Below are 20,000 nucleotides of genomic sequence, written 5' to 3'. Positions count from 1 at the left end.
ACAGGCCGTTAAAGCAATCCTTCATGGTTGGCGACCTTCCCCCACACACACAGAAACAAAGGGATGAGGAGATATGACAAACACACACAAAAGAGGAGTAGAGAGAAAAAGAAAGATGGGGAGGGGGAAGAGGACAGCCTGACATTACAGAGCTTTGGTGTCTTAACTGAGTATTCTAGTCACTGTCACATAAGATTTTCTGCTGCGGTGCCGTTGCATCTCTTCGCATTTCAAGAGGCTCCACTCGGAGCCGACATGCTGTATCTACAGTAAGTAGCCTTCTCCTGTGAAGGTGTACTTGGAAACACTGTCGTTCAGGGCCTTTCGTAATGCCTGGGCCAAGCCCCTTGGGAGGTTCTGCTTGAGAATGCTCTCAGCTGACCTGTACTCCTCCTCAGGGTCTGAACAAAATGCCTGGGATAATAACATCAAAGGAGGCTTGAGAATTTATCAATCACCTCCTTTGGTGAATGGACAAACTGTCGCTATAGGTCAAAATTTCAATATAAAGCCCCTTTGGGAGAATAAGCATCAAATGCTCACAGAAAAGATAGGACAGGTGAATGGACAAACTGAAGGCACAACAGAGGCAATTAATAACATCAAAGACATTATTTATCAATCAATCATTTTTGTATTTTGTATTTTTGACTATAGGTCAAAATTTCAATATAAAGTGCTGAAGAATAAGCATCAATACATCACAGAAAAGATAGGACATGCCAGAAATGAAGTGTCCAGAAAGGCACAGCAGAGTAATTATCATGAAAACAGCCTTAGTGATAAAATGATAAATAAAATCCTCTGATAATTAAACCAATTTTTTCCCCTTGGCACAGATGAAGGTGTGAGTAGTACACCCCTCCACCTCTCTTGTTTTACCCTGTCTGCATTGATCTTTACCTGATTTTACCAACATGCGGTTGGTGATGTTGCACTTGGGTGGTGGCGGCCCTGCGGTGGTGGTGGTGGTCAGAACAGTGGTGGTTATCCTGGGAGCACTAGTCCTGGGGATCTGAATGGTTAAGGTGCGGGCTGGTGGCCGCACTGGGGCTGACGTCCTGGGTGGTGCTGCAGTCGTCGTGGTGGTGGTTGTGGTGGTGGTTGGTACTGTTGTTGTGGGCCTTGTTGTAGTGGTGGTGGATTGAGTGGTGGTTGTAGCCAGGGTGGTAGTGGTTGTGGCTGGAGCTATTGTGGTGGAGGTCATGGTGGTGAACTGGAGTAAGGTCTTCTGGGTTGCTGGTGCAGGTGATGGAGGTGGTGAGTCTGTAATCCTCATCAGGGAGGGGGATGCACTAGAGTCATTCTCTTTAGAAAAATCACCTGCTTCTCTGGATGTGAGCAAATCATCCATTGCTGGTTCTTCTGTAATGAGAAATTGAGTCTCATTGGTTTTTACAAGAGGATAAGTGCTGTGTAATGCTTCACTAAACAATTCCAGTGTAGGAGAAACCACTGCTGGTGATGATGATTGTGGTGGTGGTGATGGTGATGATGATGATGATGATGATGATAAAGTTAGTGCTGGTAGTGACAATAAAGGTAGTTGTGATGGTGATGATGATGATGATGATGATGATGATGATGGTGATGATGATGAAGATGATGATGATAAAGAGGCTGGTATGACAATAAAGAGCTGGATGTTGATGATGATGATGAGGATGATGATGATGGTGATGATGATGAAGATGATGATGATAAAGTTAGTGCTGGTAGTGACAATAAAGGTAGTTGTGATGTTGATGATGATGATGATGATGATGATGGTGATGATGATGATGAAGATGATAAAGATGATAAAGATGATGGTGACAATGAAGGAAGTTGTGATGGTGATGGTGACAAGAAAGGAGGTTGTGATGGTGATGATTGTGACAATGAAGAATGTTGTGATGGTGCTAATGTTTGTGGTGATGGTGATGTAGGGGACAGTGTTGGGGATAAGACAGATGATTGTGCTGATGCAGAAGAGGATGGTGATAACAGTAGTAGTGTTTGGTAGGGAATGAGTGGTGTTGGTGGTAATGATGGCCTCAGAGGTGAGTTCAGAGCTGGTGATTGTGATGACGGTGATGGGGATGGTGATAGTGGTGGCAATGATGAGGATGATGATGATAATGATAATGATAATGATGATGACGATGAGGAGGAGGAGGAGGAAGAGGGGGATAATGATGGTGGCGAGGTCAATGTAGTTGGTGATGGTGATAGTGGTGGTGATGATGATGATGATGATGATGATAATGATAATGATGATGACGATGAGGAGGAGGAGGAGGAAGAGGGGGATAATGATGGTGGCGAGGTCAATGTAGATGGTGATGGTGATAATGATAATGATGATGACGATGATGATGAAGAGGAGGAAGATGAGGAGGAAGAGGGGAATAATGATGGTGGCGAGGTCAATGTAGATGGTGATGGTGATAATGATGATGACGATGATGATGATGATGAAGAGGAGGAAGATGAGGAGGAAGAGGAGGATAATGATGGTGGCGAGGTCAGTGTAGATGGTGATGGTGATAATGATGGTGATGATGATGATGATGATAATGATGAGGAGGAGGAAGAGGAGGATAATGATGAGGTCAATGTAGATGGCAAGGACAGTGATTGAAGTGGAGTCTGGAGTGACTGGGATGTGAGGGAGAGTGTCAGTGGCACTGATGGTGGTGGTAATGATGATGATGATGATGATGACGATAGTGATGATGATGGTGATGATGATGATGATGATGATGGTGGTGGTGGTGATGACATTATCAATGGTGTTGGAGATGAAGAGGTGACATAGGCAGATGTCAGCGATGACTGCACTGACACTACCCCAGATGGCCTAGTGGTGAATGTGAGTTTGGAGCTGGCCAGAGGTAGGCTGCTGATGTGACCTGGGGGTAAGGTGACTCCAGGTGAGGAGGAGCTCTCTATCACTGACGATGAAGACCACTGATAAGTCCTTCCTACAGAAATTACATCAGTATCAGATTTCTGAGCTGTAATGAAAGGCTTTGAGATTGGGGTATTTCTAGAAGACAGCTTTGTTCCATGTTGCAATCGAGTTATAGCTCCCACATAGAAAGAAACAGCATCAATAAGTGAAGAGTTATCAGAAATATGATTTTTTGTATTGGTGTTAAATTGCAAAGGAGTAGCACTGTTGCCTTTCTCCAGACTTTGTTCAAACAAGGTTAAGGAGTGAATTGTTGGTGATAGTTTCTGTTCTGCCTCTGTTGAACTTACTGCTGGTATATCTGATTCAGGTTTATTACCTTGAGTCATAGAAGGCATTGCCTGAGTCACTATAAACATAGAAGGCATTGCCTGAGGTTTTGTGTCATGTTGCTCAGCAGTGTTGGTTTTAGTAGTCCTAAATGGCAATGTACTATCTGACATAAGAGCAGACATGTGTCTTGGGGTTGACAGAGGCATGTTTTGCCCCTCAGTAACCCGCGGTACCACAACTTCACTCCCACTGTACTTAATATCCATTTTCAGTGTGTCTAGCAATGAATCAGCTGAGGCCGTTGAACGCTCGGACATACTAATGGAATGAATTGAATTGTTGTTAATTAAGGTAACGCCGCTCTCATATGACTGCTGTTGTGATGGGGGCTCAGACACTGTTGTGTGTTCATGAGTGTATGTCTCTTGTAATTCAGAAGCTGTGTATGAGGACCTAGCAGAATGAGAGGTCAACGCCTGATTCGTGGTTAGCGTACTGGGATCTCCCCTGAACGTGTATCCCCTTGACCTCACAGCGTCCTCTAGCGTGTTAGAGTCCATTACATTGATTATGTCTCCATATCTCTCTGAGTTGCTGGAGACCGAGGGGGCTGCAGATGAGTGAGACTTCCTCCCTCTCTCTCTCGTCTCAGTGCGGGAGCTGTGAACAGGCGAAGTTACATAAGCGGGCCTGGCTAAGCCGGAGCCAGACTGAGAAGCGTTAACCATCATTGCCTGTGTCGTCTCCTCGGCGACGGCAGCAGTGGCGCCAGCGACACTCCCGACCCGCTCTCGACTCCATTCCTCCGCAGCAGACGAAGAGGAGGAGGAGGAGGAGGAGGAGGAGGAGACGACGAGACTTGTAAATGTTTGTGCCGCCTTGCTGGGAGCGCGTGATAGAAACGGAGGCAAAGGGGAAGAACGAGTGGGCCCCTCGGTGGTGTCTGCGGGGAGAGGCCTTGTCACATGCAGTGATGGCAATTTGGCTGAGGCCCCTGCTGAGGGATCCCTTTCATAACTCGCAGAGACAGTGGTGCTGTCGGGGCGCGAGGAGCCCTCTGATCTTCCGCGGAGTGCTGCGAGGGAGAGCATCTCAGGATAGCTCCTCGTCCACAACGGCTGTCTAGACTGTCCTGGGCTTGGTGGTGTGTGATTTGAAGATTTGCTCGTTTCTTTGACTGCACTGAGCACACCGTGATTTGACGCTGTGCTCAGCTCTATAAGACTGTGCAGGGGTAGTTTCAGAACGGAGCTCGTTAAGCGAGTGGATCTTAGGATCTCTGCTGGAGTCGACACCAGGCCTCTGATACCAGCAGTCTCTGTGAGAGAGCTATCAGAATGCAGCTGTGCTGTTAACAGCGAGGGACTGACTAGCTCTGACAGAGTGACAGCACCCGGGGAGAGTCCAAGGGGCTGACTCATTCTGCTGGCCGAGCCTCCTGCAGTGGCAGTGGTCGATGGGTGGGACACTGTCCCGAGGGGACCAGCTGGCACATCGGCTCCAGAGGGGACATGACTGTGGTTGGCTAATAAGGGCAGGGTCAGACCCTCAGGTTGTGACGAAGAGGCCTGGTTGTCTAATACGTCGATGTAATCATGAGTGGAGGGCGAGACAAGTAACACTAATGTGGATGCGGAGGTCAGAGGGGAGGTCACTGAGGTCAAACGTGAGTTAAGAGTTGACCCCATCTCTGTCGCAGGATAGTAACTGAGAGCAGTGTCACTGTGGGTTTTAAGGCTGGTTTGCCCTAGTGAACTGGGGGTAAATACTTCCTCAATAGCCCCACTGCCATCACTATGACTACTGATGGAACTTGTGTCTGAGCTAGGGGTTCTTTCACCTGAAGGAAGTATTAAATAGCCTGGAGGCGAGACACTCTCCACAGAATCTGTTAGCGTAGGCTGCTCTGTTCTGGATGCTTCTCTGACCATGTCCGATTTCATATTGGAAGAAATAGATGGAGATGTAGCCATCATCACTGCAGCATTCCCCGCTGCATTAGTAGAGACAGATGTTGTATCAAAGGCAGCGACTGGTATTGCCCCCTTGTAACTGTTAGACAGCACCCCATCCTCAGCCCCTGCACTGTGGAATAAATTAATTTCAGGCTCTGAGAAGTGTGTGATTAGTCTGTTTATTGTTTGATCTTTTCCCACACTGGATGATGAATATGTAAATAAAGCATCACCATATGTTTTTATACGAGTCTGACCGCCGGTTGATTGCTGGACATGTGGCGGTGTGTTTAGGGCTGAAGCCGCAGCTTTAACAGGACCTGCTGTTGGCTCTGTGCCATTACTGCCCAATACCCCACTGGCCTTTGCTGAGAAAGTCAAAGGATCTTTTACTGTTTCAGCTGGCTTACGTTTCTCTTGGGTCAGATCTACATTTGCAGACAAAACTACAGGAGGAGAAGCAGGGACTAGCCCTGCTGTCTTGTAAGTGTCAGATGCTGTAACATGCGCAGCTCTTGCAGTGCTAGAACTATGTGCTGAACCATCAGCATGCACAGAGGAGATCTGACTAGCTGCTGTTGACTGATCAAGAGCTGCTGAATCAAAGATGGAATATCTAGTATGCTGAGCTGGACCCGTCAAGAGTTTTGTACTATTGTCAAGCAATTCAGACTGGTGAACTGAACGCACAAGTAGGGTTGAAGGAGTATTGTGCATTGCAGTAGGCATTTTAGATGCTACGTGCTCCTCATTTGCAAGTTCTGTGTTATTTATTTCCCTTGATGGGTCATTACCGTCTCTTTCTGTTGTGTAAAATGAACTGGAATTAACTAACACTGTGTACAACGAGGAAACAGACCGCTCGTTGGTGACCCCTCTTTGGGGAGAGGTATTCACAGACACATTAACCCTTCCTTCGGTTCTCACAACAGCGTGTAGGCTATTTGTAGTGTAGCGGGAAAGACGAAATGTCGAGGCTGTTTCTGCGCTCAGCCTCACTGATCTGACATCAGTGCTTGCTTCAGAGGAACTACGCGTAATGGAGTGAAGCGTGGGCCTCCGAGGAGGAGGAGCTAATGGGGGGAAATGGGCATCCGCTGGTGTGCTTGACACGGGGAATGATGGGCTCGGAGCGTCCTCTGATGGCGGTGATTGCGCTAATGGTGGTAATGATGGTGATGGCTGTAATGACCGTAATGACTGGAGTGACGAAGAGCGTGACTGTGTCACGGGCTCGTTGGCACCGAACACAATGCCTGAGGATGGGGTTATGGAATGAGACGCGGGTTCCGACTGGGCTGGGGGCGTGCTACCCAGTCGCATGCTGAGGGTGGAGGTCAAACCTGAACCAAAAGAGTAGTTGCCGATCGGCCCCAGGATCGAAGAGGAGGAGGAGGAGGATGAAGAAGAAGAGGTGAAGGATGGCTCAGCTCGTTCGATCAAGTCGTCGGTGCGCCACTGGGTGGTCCGGTTCCCCGCCGGGGACCCTCTGGGCTGGATGAGGTTCTGGGGCCGCCGGGCCGAGCCGGCCAGCAGCGTCAGGATGGACGAGAAGGCCGGCTGCTCTCGCGTGCTCGCTACAGGACTCGAGCCATCCGATTGGACGATCGAGAGCGTATCCTCCTCTAGCATCATGAAGCCGGCCAGCAGGTGAGAGGGCGTCGCCGCGGTGACTGGATCCTGAGGTGAGGCCGAAGACCCCGATGTCTCATAATTGGAGTCATCTGGAAGGAAAAGGAGGGAGAGGACAGGAGGTATTTTATAGTCATGCTATTTAGACAGACGGCTAATCTGCGCGTCTGAAAAAATCTGTTGAGTGGTTATGGCCAATTCAAGCCGCAATTTTCAATCTCTATGCTCAGCTTCGTTGAACAGAGAAAGGCAATCACAATAACAGGCGCCCAGAAGCAGTTGAAAATGCTAGCAGCTTTTTTTCCCCTCTTTCCCTCCCGTCAATGGAAATGCTGATGCCCTCACCAAACTGCAGGGGGAAAAAAGATACAGAGACTCTGCTGTTGTTACGTAAGGACATTCAAGGTGTACTCGGGGGTAGAATTTCACTGAGTCGCTGAGTTACTGAAAATGAAAATAGTTTTTTCACAAAGCCTGATAAACAGTCTACCCAAATGGCAACAGAATTGTGTAATGATTGGTTTTGTTTCCGGGCCCATGATTCATCTCACCTGAACAATGAGAACGACAACAATGACTCAATTTCAATATGCACGTCACTAATTTGCCTTAACAAGGAACACTTCTCACTGTGTGGTCCTCGCAATGCAATTCAATGACGCTGATTTGCATAACACAATTCACCAGATGCTCCTAGATCTTGTAGAATGGCATTTTAAATGGCAATCATCTTTAAATCTCATCCGGCTAAGACTGGAATCATCTCCATTTCTGCTTCTATCAAAATCCTAATGTCACCTTCAGGGAGAGAGAATGGGAAATGGGTGTAGAGAGAGAGAGAGAGAGAGAGAGAGAGAGAGAGAGAGAGAGAGAGAGAGAGAGAGAAGGCAGCTCTTGTGTATCACATTTCTTTGTCTGGTGCCTGAGGTTGACTTGCAGAGTTTGCAGCCTGCCACTGTCGGATGGTTGTCAATGGCTTGGCACGCGTCCATGCGCTGCTCTGCCACCTTTGCGCTCTTACCAGTCACGGAACGTTCCCCCCTGACATCCTCAACACCTCCATCTGGGGGATTCTTTTTACTCGTTTATAAAAATTTGCAAGCCTGTCACACAATCCGCTGGCTCGTGTGTGCTTATGTGTTTTCTCGGGCCGCTATAAGGGCGCACTCAGCTAACCTCCGGCGCACACACAGTTTATCACAGTAGCTCCAGCCTGACACTAGTATTTACACAGGGCAACAGTCTGCTGACCACACACTTTTCTCTGTGTTTGATGGAACCCATGATGTAATATATTACAAGATACAAGATGTACTCTAACATGGAGCAATATTTGAGCTGGCAGTATATACAGTCACAAATTCAGAGGGATGCAATTTGCCTATTAAAATGGTGCCTATATTCCTTTCATGTACTGCGCTAAGAAACACAGTCACATGACTACCCTTCACAGAGCTCTGAAACACTCCCATCACTCCATGCAGATTAATTCTGATGTAAATGCATATTTAATATTCTACCTGCTCTCTTCCACACCTAATGCTAAAACATACATTACTGGGAGATGTCATCTTATTCAATCTTTTCAGGGTGACATTAAGTGGACCCTCTCTTTCTCTCCCTCTCTCTCTCCCTCTCTTCCTTTCTCCTTCTCTCTCCCTCTCTCTCTCTCTCCTCTGGAGCGACCATGACGACACAGCAAACTTCATGGCGACTGGGTGCTTGTCCAGACCTGTGGACACCGGGTGCCCCCGCCGATGGCCACCTGTTCTAACAAGGGGGGAGCATATGGAACTCCCCACCTCAGCCACCCAGCAGGACGGACCGGGGACGAGGGAGGGCGCAAGATGAAAGAGGAAAGAGGTGGTGCAGGAGGAAGGGCAGAAGACAGACAAAAGACAGAAAATAAAAAAATAAAGAAAATAAAATGGTAGATAGCATGATGAATGAAGGAAGTAAGGGAGCTATTGAAAGAGGTAGAGACTAGAGATGAAAGGCTATAATAGATTGCAGGTGATGGAGATATGAAGGGAGAGGAGAGTGGAGGCGGTGCCAATTGTGTAAGGTCCAACCACCTGTCAATAATAATCATGTTCAGAAAATATGAGCTGTGGTGCTATCCGGAGTCTCTCTCTCCCTCTCTCTCAGCCTCTCCTCTCTCCTCTCTCCTCCCTCTCTCAGTCTCTCTCCCTCTCTCTCTCCTCAACCTAAGCCATTCACTCGTTCCCATTGAGCAGGGTGGACTTCCTCTCTATGCCTCTATTCATAGCTCCCATCTGTGTCCATTTGGACCTGGGCTTAATGAGCCCCAGAATGCCATAGCAGTAGCATGCAGCAGGAGATTGCTCATCACTTTAGGTCTAATGCTGGGCAACATCAGGATAATCACTATTACACTAATGATGTCTATGGTCCATTCTGCTGATGGCCACTACACTACATGTGCTCTCAATACCCTGGACGCTGAATGATCTGTGAACAAGAGTTACATTTGATGCTGATCAAAGTCTGAGTAATTGCAGAGAAGCACTGTGTTGGGGGGCTTATCATGCCGCTGTGAGGAAAGAAGCTTAAAGGATATAAATTGAGGATGTAAAAACTTGGTAACATCAAAGATTCTTTAGAACAGTTCAAAAACAGTCTCTAGGAATGCATTCCACAGGCAGCTATAAAAATGGAACAGAGAAAGTTAGTGAGTGTCATAACTCGAAGCATCCACCTTCTAAGCACACGCTCTTTGAAGCAAGGCCAGGGGAAGAGAGCTCAATGGCTTTGCCTGCCTGCGGTCCGCATACTCCCATTCAAGGGTGTTTTACCCAGAGATGAGCTACTCTAAACTAATGTCCTCATATCAAGCCTATCACCAGAGTCCAAAGTCCCCCCAGCCCTGCAGAGTAAAAATAGAACCGTGACTCCCCACCGTCCCCCCACCCCCCACACCCTCATCTCTCACATACACATACTGTAGACACACACACACACACACATTCACACTCCTCGACACACACACAAACACACACACACACACACACACACATACTCCTTGCTTATTACATATGGTAAGATCATGTTTGGCCTCACAAAAGAAGGCTTTAAGACTGCTTAGATAGATGAGATACTGTAGATACTTTATTGATCCCCAAGGGGAAATTCAAGCTTACATTTTTTTTTTTTTTCAACTCTCTGTAAGAAGAGTTCTCTGGGGGAGGGAGGTGGAGAGGTGGGACAGTAACAGCAACTGTGACACTGCACTGAAGCCCTCTGGCTCATCAGGAGAGCTAGCCACTAACACAACGTGAAGAAACAACCTGAGTGGTAAGGTATGACTCACTGCGGCTGCAATATGGTGGTCAAGTCACCCAACCTCCAGGCAAGGACACTGGGATACCACTGTAACTTTAGCCTATTTGACCTATCTATCTTCAGACAATGAAGAGAGGCTTTGATTTTAGTCAAAATATTTAATTGCATTTTGTTTTGTGATATCATTTTAGACAAGGAGGACAAATATAAAAATCATAGCAGTGACTAGATTAACCATTGGGACAGAGTTGCGAGCTGCATAATTAATTGCAGCCTTTGCAATTAGCTAATTGCATTAGTTCAAATTACAATTTCGATTAAAAATCGATTAATTGTGCAGCCGTATAAGATTGAATGACATGTTTGGCCCAATGTTGTGTAATGATGTGCAACAAGCTTTTGAGGTCATTTTTACTCTTTGGTGAGTGTACCAGAGGTGCTATCCTATTAGCATTGACAACTCGCTGTAAAAACCTCAGCTGCCCTTGCATGAACAACAGGCCGTTCAATGCACCACTGTTTATCTTGAATCAAACACTTTGTAACATTTAGTCTATCTCTAACCCAGAACAATTACAGTCGCATCGCAACATGTGTTTTAAAGTCGATTAGGTGTGCCCGCTTGTGACCGCTTGGCCGCTTATGGGCCTCAGTCATCATCATCATCATCATCATCATCAACTTTATAGCCAGACTCAGGGTCCATTCAGAAGACACAGACATCACATACAACATATATTACAAAGGAAAAGCAGAAACATATAAATTATACCAGTGTTTGACTGGTGACTGGCACCATATGGTACTACTCCTAGGATTATTGAAGCAAATCACATCTAGTAAACATCAGCACCAGGGACATCATTAACTCTTAACCTATAATGACTTATTTAACTGTAAAATGCTCTAGTCCATCATAACATACAGAAATCGCGATTAGCGGAGTAAATGGCCGCTTTAGGGCGCTCTCTGTGAACTGAGACCAAAATCTCTGTTGTTCTCCCTGAGCATGTGGCAGATAACAAGCAGCATCAGAGTGTTGGAATAGACACTGGGACAGTGGCTCTGCCACTAACACCAGAGCTTTATCTCTCCGACTCCTAATCCTGGTCGGTCCATGGCCGTCACACCAGCCATGTCGCTGTTTGTTCTGTACAACAAAGTCCGCTTGCGCCTGGCTTAATCTTCAAGGCCCTCCACCACTCCACTTCTGGACTGATCATCCAAGTTCTGACAGCCTGTGTCTCCAGCGACCGCCCACAGTGGAGACATTTGAAAATGGCTAGGCTCTGCCACTGTGCATTTTAGAGAGAGTAGCGTCTGAAGGAGGCTCTCTTAGACTGATGGAATGATTTTGGTCCAAGCCCGGTCCACTGGGGATATGTGACTGGGTAGAGCCATTGATTTTTTTTTTTTTTTTTTTTTTTTTTTTTTTTTTGCGTTCCTATTTTAGTCCCTACTCAAGCAAAGGGGGAGTTACACAGAACAATGCAGGCACTGGTCACCGAGCTAAAATCAGATACGTCTGACATCAGACTCACAGGTGTACTCAAGCAACCATAGAGTATTGCCTCTACTGTTCCTAAGAATACCTTTCCCTGTGCAGTCTTCCCACGTGAAATAAAGGTAAACAATGGTCTTCATTATATCCTATAACACTATGACTAAGAAAATTAAAGGTAATCAGGGGGGAATCATCAACCACCCACTCACCTAAACAAAAACAATTAAGAGATGGTGACTACTCAGCAAAAATCCATTTGGACTCCCTTATGGCTTGTTTAAGAGGAGATAAAGCACTAACATTAGACTCATTAAACTCTGTCCACTAATTGCCTTCAATTGATTTCCAAGGCTTCTTTCAGTTCTCACATTAAATGTGCTGGCTTAGCTAGCTAAGATTCATTATGCTGTGCTGGTCGTGCTGCTTCTCACATTCAAACAGGCATATATTTTTAACATCATAATTAACCGTACATGACAGTGAACAGGCCTCAAGTAGACAGGTCCTATGGACCGCAACCGTTTGTAACCCAAGGTAACACTCACTTCCACGGTGCAAATGAACTGTAGAGTGAATTCTAATGAACACCCTTAATTATGCCGTCTTTTTTAAGAGTAGGATAGAGAGAGAAAGTAGGAGGGAAAGAGGGAGAGAGACAGGGGAAAGACAAAGAGAGGAAGAGCTAGAAAAACAGAGAAAGCAGAAAGCAGTAGAGGGTAAAAGAGAGAACTACCCATTCAGCTGTGCTTTGTCTACATCACAGCAATTGTTCCTCAACCAGTGTCTTGAGTCCGACTAAGTTGCTGTCAACAGTTAAGGCTTTTCTAAATCTGAATAGACTGTATGTGACGATCCCTACGGAGAGTGACATGAGGTAATTTTAGAGAAGAAGGGGGAAAAAAAGAGAAAAACTTTAGCTGTGCCAGCATTCCACTCTATCCAGGACAGTGACTGAGACTGTCCTCTGCACTTCTTTTGATTGGAGTAAATTCACTGAAATGTAGGCCAAGTCTGAACTGCACGACACTGCACTCCAAGAAAACAGAGTGATTGGACTAGGAAAATAACATCCCACAGCACTGATGCTGAACCTGATGGAGGGAGAAAGAAAGGAGAGAGGGAGAGAGAGGGAGAGGGAGAGAGAGAGGGAGATGTGGAAGCGTATCTCCAGGGAGATACAGAAACAGACAGAGGTGTGGGGAATAGAGGTGATAGAGGGCAGTTACACAAGCTTCCGATTTTAACACAACCAACAGCATCTTCAGGGGCAGCGCAGTAAAGATCACACTCTTCAGTCACAATTTCCCTCTCAATTACCAAAGCTGCAACTGATCGAAAGTCTTCTCCTATATAATATCTCCATCCCAGTGTATCCTTTGGAATACAGATCACTTGGAGTGCTGTAGATTCTCTTACATATGTTACCAACCTTCATCTTCCTCCAACATTCTGTTCTCTTCTCTGCTTCTTGTATTTCCTTTTCCACTCTAACCTCTACTTTCTCCCTCCTCTCCCCCGACTCCATCAAACTCTCAGTCATACACACATACACACACAAACACGACAGAAACCCCCCAAGAGAGCCACTGCAGGAAAAACAGCCAACATTCGACTACACCCCACCACCCTCTCTAATGAATGAGTCGAAGCTATTCCCTGTCCTATCTGTCATTCAGTGTCAAATCTGCTTCCACAGACCCCAGGGTCCAGCGGTAGACTGCCCACCTTTTGTGTGGAGCGGAGAAAAACAGCACAGACGATCGATAGCTCACCGGGGCTGCTGAAAGAGGCGAGGGCTGAGAGCGCTGGCTCAGCAATATATCATAAACAGCCAACCCCTGCTCCGCGCGCGACACGGATGTGTTTGTGTATTTGTGCCGAAGGTCTTTCACTCTCGACCCGCCTCCGGCACCCATATTATGACACCATTACAAACCCGAGGGGTGGAGAGGCAGGGGGGTGTGGTGGTGTGGTGGTGGCAGCGGGGGGCAAATAGAGCCGTTCACTCATATAATTGGCCCCTGAGAGACCAGCACTCTGACTGTGGGCAGCAGTGGACCTATCCTTATCTTAATGGGTCAGACTGATCGCTCAAACTCCCCCCCCCTGTTGTGACCCAGTGACAGCGACCTGATTTTATTGGAGCAGATGTTTCACCGGAACACAACACAGTCGCAGAGACAAACACTGCGCCCACAAAAAGCATTTACATGGCCATCCACCCAGGCAGCGGACAGGTCGAAATGAAATGGCCCAGACTTGTTGAACTGTCAACGTGGGTCGTGTGACTACTCAGATCTTTCTGTTGAGATGGGATTGTGTCGACCCAATCTACGTATATGGCGGCCATCTAGGCAGGCCAAGGATAGTGGATTGGGAATTCAAGGTGAGCACTTGGTAGTTGACCTTGGTGGCAGGCTTTAGATTACTCTGCTGCATGGCCTAGTGCTATCACTGCTGCTCTGGACTGGAACAAATGACATCAGTAAATCCACAAAGGCCCACTTCCCACGCACAAAAAGCTGCCAGGGCAACAGCAATCAGTTACTTTCCTCATTGCCGTGAAAGAGGCAGAGCGTGCTACTTCCTGAAAAACTTACAACGCTTGCATGGCTGACATTTCCCAACAGTACTCTATCATGAGTGCTGGGGGTTACCAGAGACAGATTTACTGTTAGCATGTTTTAAATCACACCAAGCTTTCCTGAGTGGGATGTGTGTGTGTGTGTGTGTGTGTGTGTGTGTGTGTGTGTGTGTGTGTATGAGGGAGAGAGAGAGAGAGAGAGAGACGGTGGGGATCAACCGATAAAGCCATCTCGTCCCGTGGGCCGGAACCCTCCCCATGTATTTTACCCCCTCCTATGTGATGAGTGGATGACCAGTGAGTCATGGAGTCCTTGCATGCTCACCCTCGCTCGTCCAACACACACAGAGCACGGGGAAGAAGGATGGCTACATGGAATGTCTTTAAGGAAATAAACCCTTTAAACCCACACACATGCACATACTTAACACTGACACACACAACATATAAACACCTTGTGGGTATCCTCAGATTTCAGGGGAAGTTTCATTGTATTGCACCCTGTTGAAATAATATGGGGTTCTTTTGTATAATACATCCATTGAATGATAAGAAATCATGGCAACTGGTCATCTGACAATTTTTAGATATGTATACTTCCAATATTGTAGGCATGTTGGAGTGGATACCTGAAAAAAATACCATCATAATATTTACGTTTTTTTGTGGCATCAGTATTTGGTTAAATATTGTATTGTATACAACATTTGTAGGCGTTTATTATTATTCGTTTGGTAACCATAATTTAATTAAAGGTCCAGTATGTAGGAAATAATAGAAAATAAACTGTAACCATTCCAAAAATGATCACCATATGTTGTCAGAGAGTAAGGAAACACGATGAATTGAAGTAATGGCTTATTTGACAACATTACTCTAACCCGTGAAACCCCCGAAACCCATGAAAAAAATGAGTTACGGGGCGGAATCTCTTGGAATTTTCGTTTATGTTTTGAACGATTAATTCTAGAATAGCGTATTAATAATGGGCTAGCGCGTTCTATTTGTGTTGCCAAATTAGCAAAGGCCAACTTTCAACAGCTGTCAGTTGTAGTCATAAACGCCTACGAGAGGCAGGCAAATTTCCTAAATTAAAACAATAAACAAATGAAGTGGACATCGGAGGAGCTTCCTGAGATGGTGACGTCTTTGTCAAACGAAGAATATCAAGTCTGACACAGAGCTGGCCATATTTCTCCACGACAGGTAGCCTAGGCTAAACTTCATCTGCATCGCTAACTTCAGCTAAATATGTTACGTTGGTTAGAGAGGTATTTTTTGTTTTCACTGTTTCCGTAATGTGTAGCTGGGTCATGGTTGGAGAAACGATAAAGCAGCTGCAGGTCAACTAACGTTAGCTAAGGCCTAGTCCACACGTACCAAACCGATCTTTTTTCCCTCCGTCTTCCCTGGAACCAGATCAAGAATATTTAAGGCCCAAACGGATCCATCTCAACACGACTCAACACGTTACTTCATACCCCAGGCCTATAGGTGGCACTGTTTCTTTACAGAAATTGACCAAAACTTGCGCTTTTACAAACAGACAGAATAGGCTACTTACGAAATGGCTAGTGCAAGGAAACCAGAATTGTTTGTGTGGACTGATGGTGAACTGTCAACTGTAGTCAACTGTAAAACTAATAAACTTTATTTTACGGTTTGTGAAGGGTGCAGTCCCGTCCTTCATTTGGCTAACGCAGGTAGGCCTACTAATCACCTTTACTTTCTTTGGTTGTAGGATAGTCCGTGATTCACATTAGTTTTGACTATCACCGCATTTAGGCTACTAAACGCAAGGCTTACCCAAGCTCTAGGCTATTCTGTCGCCACATTTATAATATTGCTATAAAACCTATGTTAGTAACAGTCAATACGTTTGCCTGCATCAAATCGCGCATTTGCATTCAGTCTGCTACCATCGGCTTAACGTGAGTTCTAAGCGTCTTTGTATGCTTATATCTGATTTCACTCGACTGTGAATGCATGTAGGCCCATATATGTTGTAAGACATGTAAAATAAATTAATGACACTGGCACTACGCACAAATTAATGTAGCCTAAACTTACAACGCACTTTCCTAATAACTTAAGTTCTCTCGCATCACTGACAGTAGCTAGAATGCATAAAAAAACACTGGGAAAAACAGTGTTCAGTCCACCAAGTCATAAGCTATCGGCGCTGTGCAGCACCAGTTGTGATATTTATCTTACGGAGTGTAATCGTAGGTAATGTCATGTATGAAAACTAGTATTGTTAGGCAATATAAGTGCAAGTCCAGGGCAGCTGAGGTGTAGCGATGACATCATCGATACGCAAGCAGGATGTGCGGTTTCACTGTCTAAACGAATTCAAGCGGGCTACGGTTTCAGATTTTTCCACTCTGGGACCAGGTTTCAGAAAAGTGCGGTTTCGGGCAGTGCGTTTACAGAATTCGTTTGGACGCTCGGCCAAGACGAAGCAAAACCTAAAACTAAACTAAAAAGCGTCTCCGTGTCGACAGGCCCTAAGTCTTCATTACATCTGGCAACCCAGAAGAGGCTCGCGTCTGGTAGTCTTGAGAACGTTTACCAGTGTTTTGATCAAAGATTCTAGAACAGAGCAAGATAGATCACAGGCCGGATAATATGTGGAAGTACGTTCTATGACTCTATGGTTCTAGAATCTTTGGTTTTGATATTGGCCTACAGAACGTTCGGTAACAATCCTACAAATCGCACCTTTTAAGAGGCTACATCCACACTATTGCAAAATTTTAGAATGTTGCTTAAAATATGCACCTTTCCATTCAAATCATTCTAATTCTGTACTTTCTTCGACATCACAATGTAACGTATTACACAATGTCTGACTGCTGTACTGTTTTCTACCAACAGTAAAATTTTGTAAATACGATGAGTTGAAGTGGTGTATATTTGAAATTAAAAAATATTTAGTTTTGTGCCAACAAATGATATTTTTGCACTTTTTTCAATTGTCTAAGTGCTGCTGTGTAGTCACTAATAATACAGTTACTAAATAATAATACAGTTATCCAACATAATTAAATATTTTGAGTTACACATACATGTACCAAGCACCTACCCAGATCCTGAAACTACATCTTGACATAATCCTACTTTATTGTTGGAGGAAGACACAAATGCACATTAAAAATGCTTACAGGTACCACAATATTTGGCTTTCCAGAAGAACGATTTACATTCATTTGAACTGAAGATACCAGCATGTGTCATAGGTGACTACCATCTAGTTGACAAATGAGTGACAGCCACATCAAAGTCCATGTGTCACCTGGTACAGACATCGGCAAGCGTTTGTCACCTGGCCTCGCTTCACAAGGAAATACAGCCACCAGGTGTGTGGGTCGGAGGGGAATCTAATCATGCGGGAACATGCACCTTCCACCTAGCCGTGCTCAAGGCTGAGGCCCCGGCAGCCAACTGCAACTGCCACTGAACTAATAATAATAATGTATAGTAGTATATATACTCTTTTGGTCCCGTGAGGGAAATTTGGTCTCTGCATTTATCCCAATCCGTGAATTAGTGAAACACACTCAGCACACAGTGAGGTGAAGCACACACTAATCCCGGCGCAGTGAGCTGCCTGCAACAACAGCAGCGCTCGGGCACTCAAGGGCACTTCATCCGCTTCCTACTGGTCGGGGTTCGAACTAGCAACTCTCCGGTTGCAAGCCGAAGGGCTAACCAGTAGGCCACGGCTGCCCTAAAAAAAATCAGGGGAGAGCGCGAACGCAGTCCCCCACTACCAGAAATTGTGCAGTTGAGATTCCCACATTTGAGGAATTCGCAGGGGTCAGCACGACCAGATGTGCAATGGCCGAGTAAGTATGATGTAATACTGATGTAATGATGAGTCACTGTAGCACCAGACCTGTTGAAGACCCCCAGGACAAATCTCTGCTCCTTTAACCACATAGATGGGTGAAGTTGCCTGTTTTTTGTCTATTTGTTTAAGGGTTGTCTGTTGCTGGTGTTTTGGGGGTTTGTTTTGAAGATGGTGTAAACAAGTTTAAAATTAGGTTACGATTGAACAACAGTTTGCCTCAAAAGTCAAAAGTGAATCAGAGTGTTCATTAATCTGTCTGGGAGAGTTGGGGAGTTGCAGAGGCCAGACTGGATGTCTTACAGCACACTGATGCTATCAGTAAAGACTGAAGAGACTCAATATTAAGTCCAACAGGTATACCCAAGAATCGTGAAGGCCAGGACTGATGAGTGAGTGAGACAGAGAGAGAGAGGGCGAGAGAGAAAGAGAGAGAGTGAGAGATTGTTGAATCAAATTTCCTATATAAATTATGTGGATCCAGTCCAGAAAACCTGACCGAATCAATCCTGCATGGCGATAAATCACATTTATTCATCCTCTCGGTTTTTAACTCCACAGATAGATGTGTTGCATAAGCCCATCTTATGAGGAGAGTGTCCTCTCCTCATCCCCCCTCACAGCTACAGTCACTACTGACTGTACGACACAGCTAGATCAAACAAGGACAATTACAGGCCTTATAGCGCCGTACGTCTGTCACCTTCTCCCATTTCATGACCAGCGGCACAGCGACGAGGACCGAGATCCAGAGCACCTCTGACACTTCACAGGTTCTGATGAATTGAGCAATGAAGCACTGCCACTGGAGCCCATGCATAATTTAGACTGTTTAATAATAAAGTTAGAAAAGTCTGGTTTTCCCATAATATTCCACTCATTCTTTTTTTAAAAACGGGCGGGCCTGTGAGATGGCCTATCGCTACATGTCGCTAAGTAGCTCAGTAGAGTGGTGGAAATAATGTGTCTCAAGGTAGAACTGATGAGCACACATGCACGTATTTCTGGCGAATGGCATCCTGGGAAAATAAGAAGGAAAAGACTGTTTTTACCCCTTGAGGACAGCCCAATGAAAAATCCATGAGGGAGGAGGGTGCATGGGGCCTGAGTCGCCAGCGGCTCATTGAGAAAAGGATGAAATGAGGAAAGAGTGTAAGTGAGGGTGTGAGTGTGTGGAGGGGGTGGTGTGAGTGTATGTATGTGTGTGGAAGGGGGGTGTCGTGTGTGTGTGTGTGTGTGGGGGGCTCCTCGGGGACCATTTCAAAGTGTTTACCCACACTGAGACAGAGACGAGGGGAGAATCATAACTAGGAGGCGAGGCAGAGGCAGGCAGCATAGCAGAGCAGGAGAGCAGTGCTGGACTTACCTGTGCTATACGTGCCCCTGACGACGGCGCTCTCCCCTGCCTCGCGCAGCCGAATCTGTGCCACAGTACACTGACCTACATGGAAACCAGGCTCCTCTACAGCTCCACAGCCTGCTTTATGACCTCAATGAAGAGGAGATGAAAGTGGGAGGGAGGGAGAGAAAGAGAGAGAGAGAGAGGACAGGAGATGGAGAGTAAGAAGGAGAGAGAAAGAAAAGTAGAAAGAGGGAGAGAGAGTGAGATAGAGGGAGAGAGAGAGAGAGAGAGAGAACACCAGGGATGGGTGCAAGCTTTATGAAGAAGACATGTAAAGGTCACAAGAGAAGCCTTTGAGAGCCGACCACAGGCATTTCTACCCCTCCGTACTCTTTCCAGTACAACAAAGCCCCAACAATAGCTGCAATTTCCTCAGAGCACGCTTACAACCTCCAGCATAAGCTGCAACCTCTACACTGGAGCACTCTTTGTAGCGGGGAGGCAGTCCCATTAATCTGGCTGTATGGGACCGGTGAGGACGCACCAGCGAGGGAATCTTGGGCTCTGTGATTTCAGGCTTGAGTCTTCGGGGTCTGGAAGC

The 20,000-nt window shown here is 46.0% G+C and overlaps 1 protein-coding gene and 1 pseudogene across 1 annotated transcript in view; both read right to left on the bottom strand.

Moving 5' to 3' along the window:
* The window catches only part of kiaa1549lb (KIAA1549-like b), a 76,449-nt gene that overhangs the window by 46,780 nt on the left and 9,669 nt on the right, over positions 1-20,000 (bottom strand). The window contains exons 2-3 of the mRNA XM_048263685.1: positions 6,528-6,908; positions 904-1,365 (exon numbers count right to left, since the gene is read on the bottom strand). Coding sequence (XP_048119642.1) covers positions 904-1,365; positions 6,528-6,908 — 843 coding nt within the window. The remainder of the gene's footprint in view (positions 1-903; positions 1,366-6,527; positions 6,909-20,000) is intronic.
* Positions 17,949-18,085, bottom strand: LOC125307732 (annotated as a pseudogene).

Source organism: Alosa alosa, chromosome 14 (genome assembly GCF_017589495.1).
Source record: "Alosa alosa isolate M-15738 ecotype Scorff River chromosome 14, AALO_Geno_1.1, whole genome shotgun sequence".
Taxonomy (NCBI): Eukaryota; Metazoa; Chordata; class Actinopteri; order Clupeiformes; family Clupeidae; genus Alosa; species Alosa alosa.
This window is presented reverse-complemented; position numbering and strand designations above follow the sequence as displayed.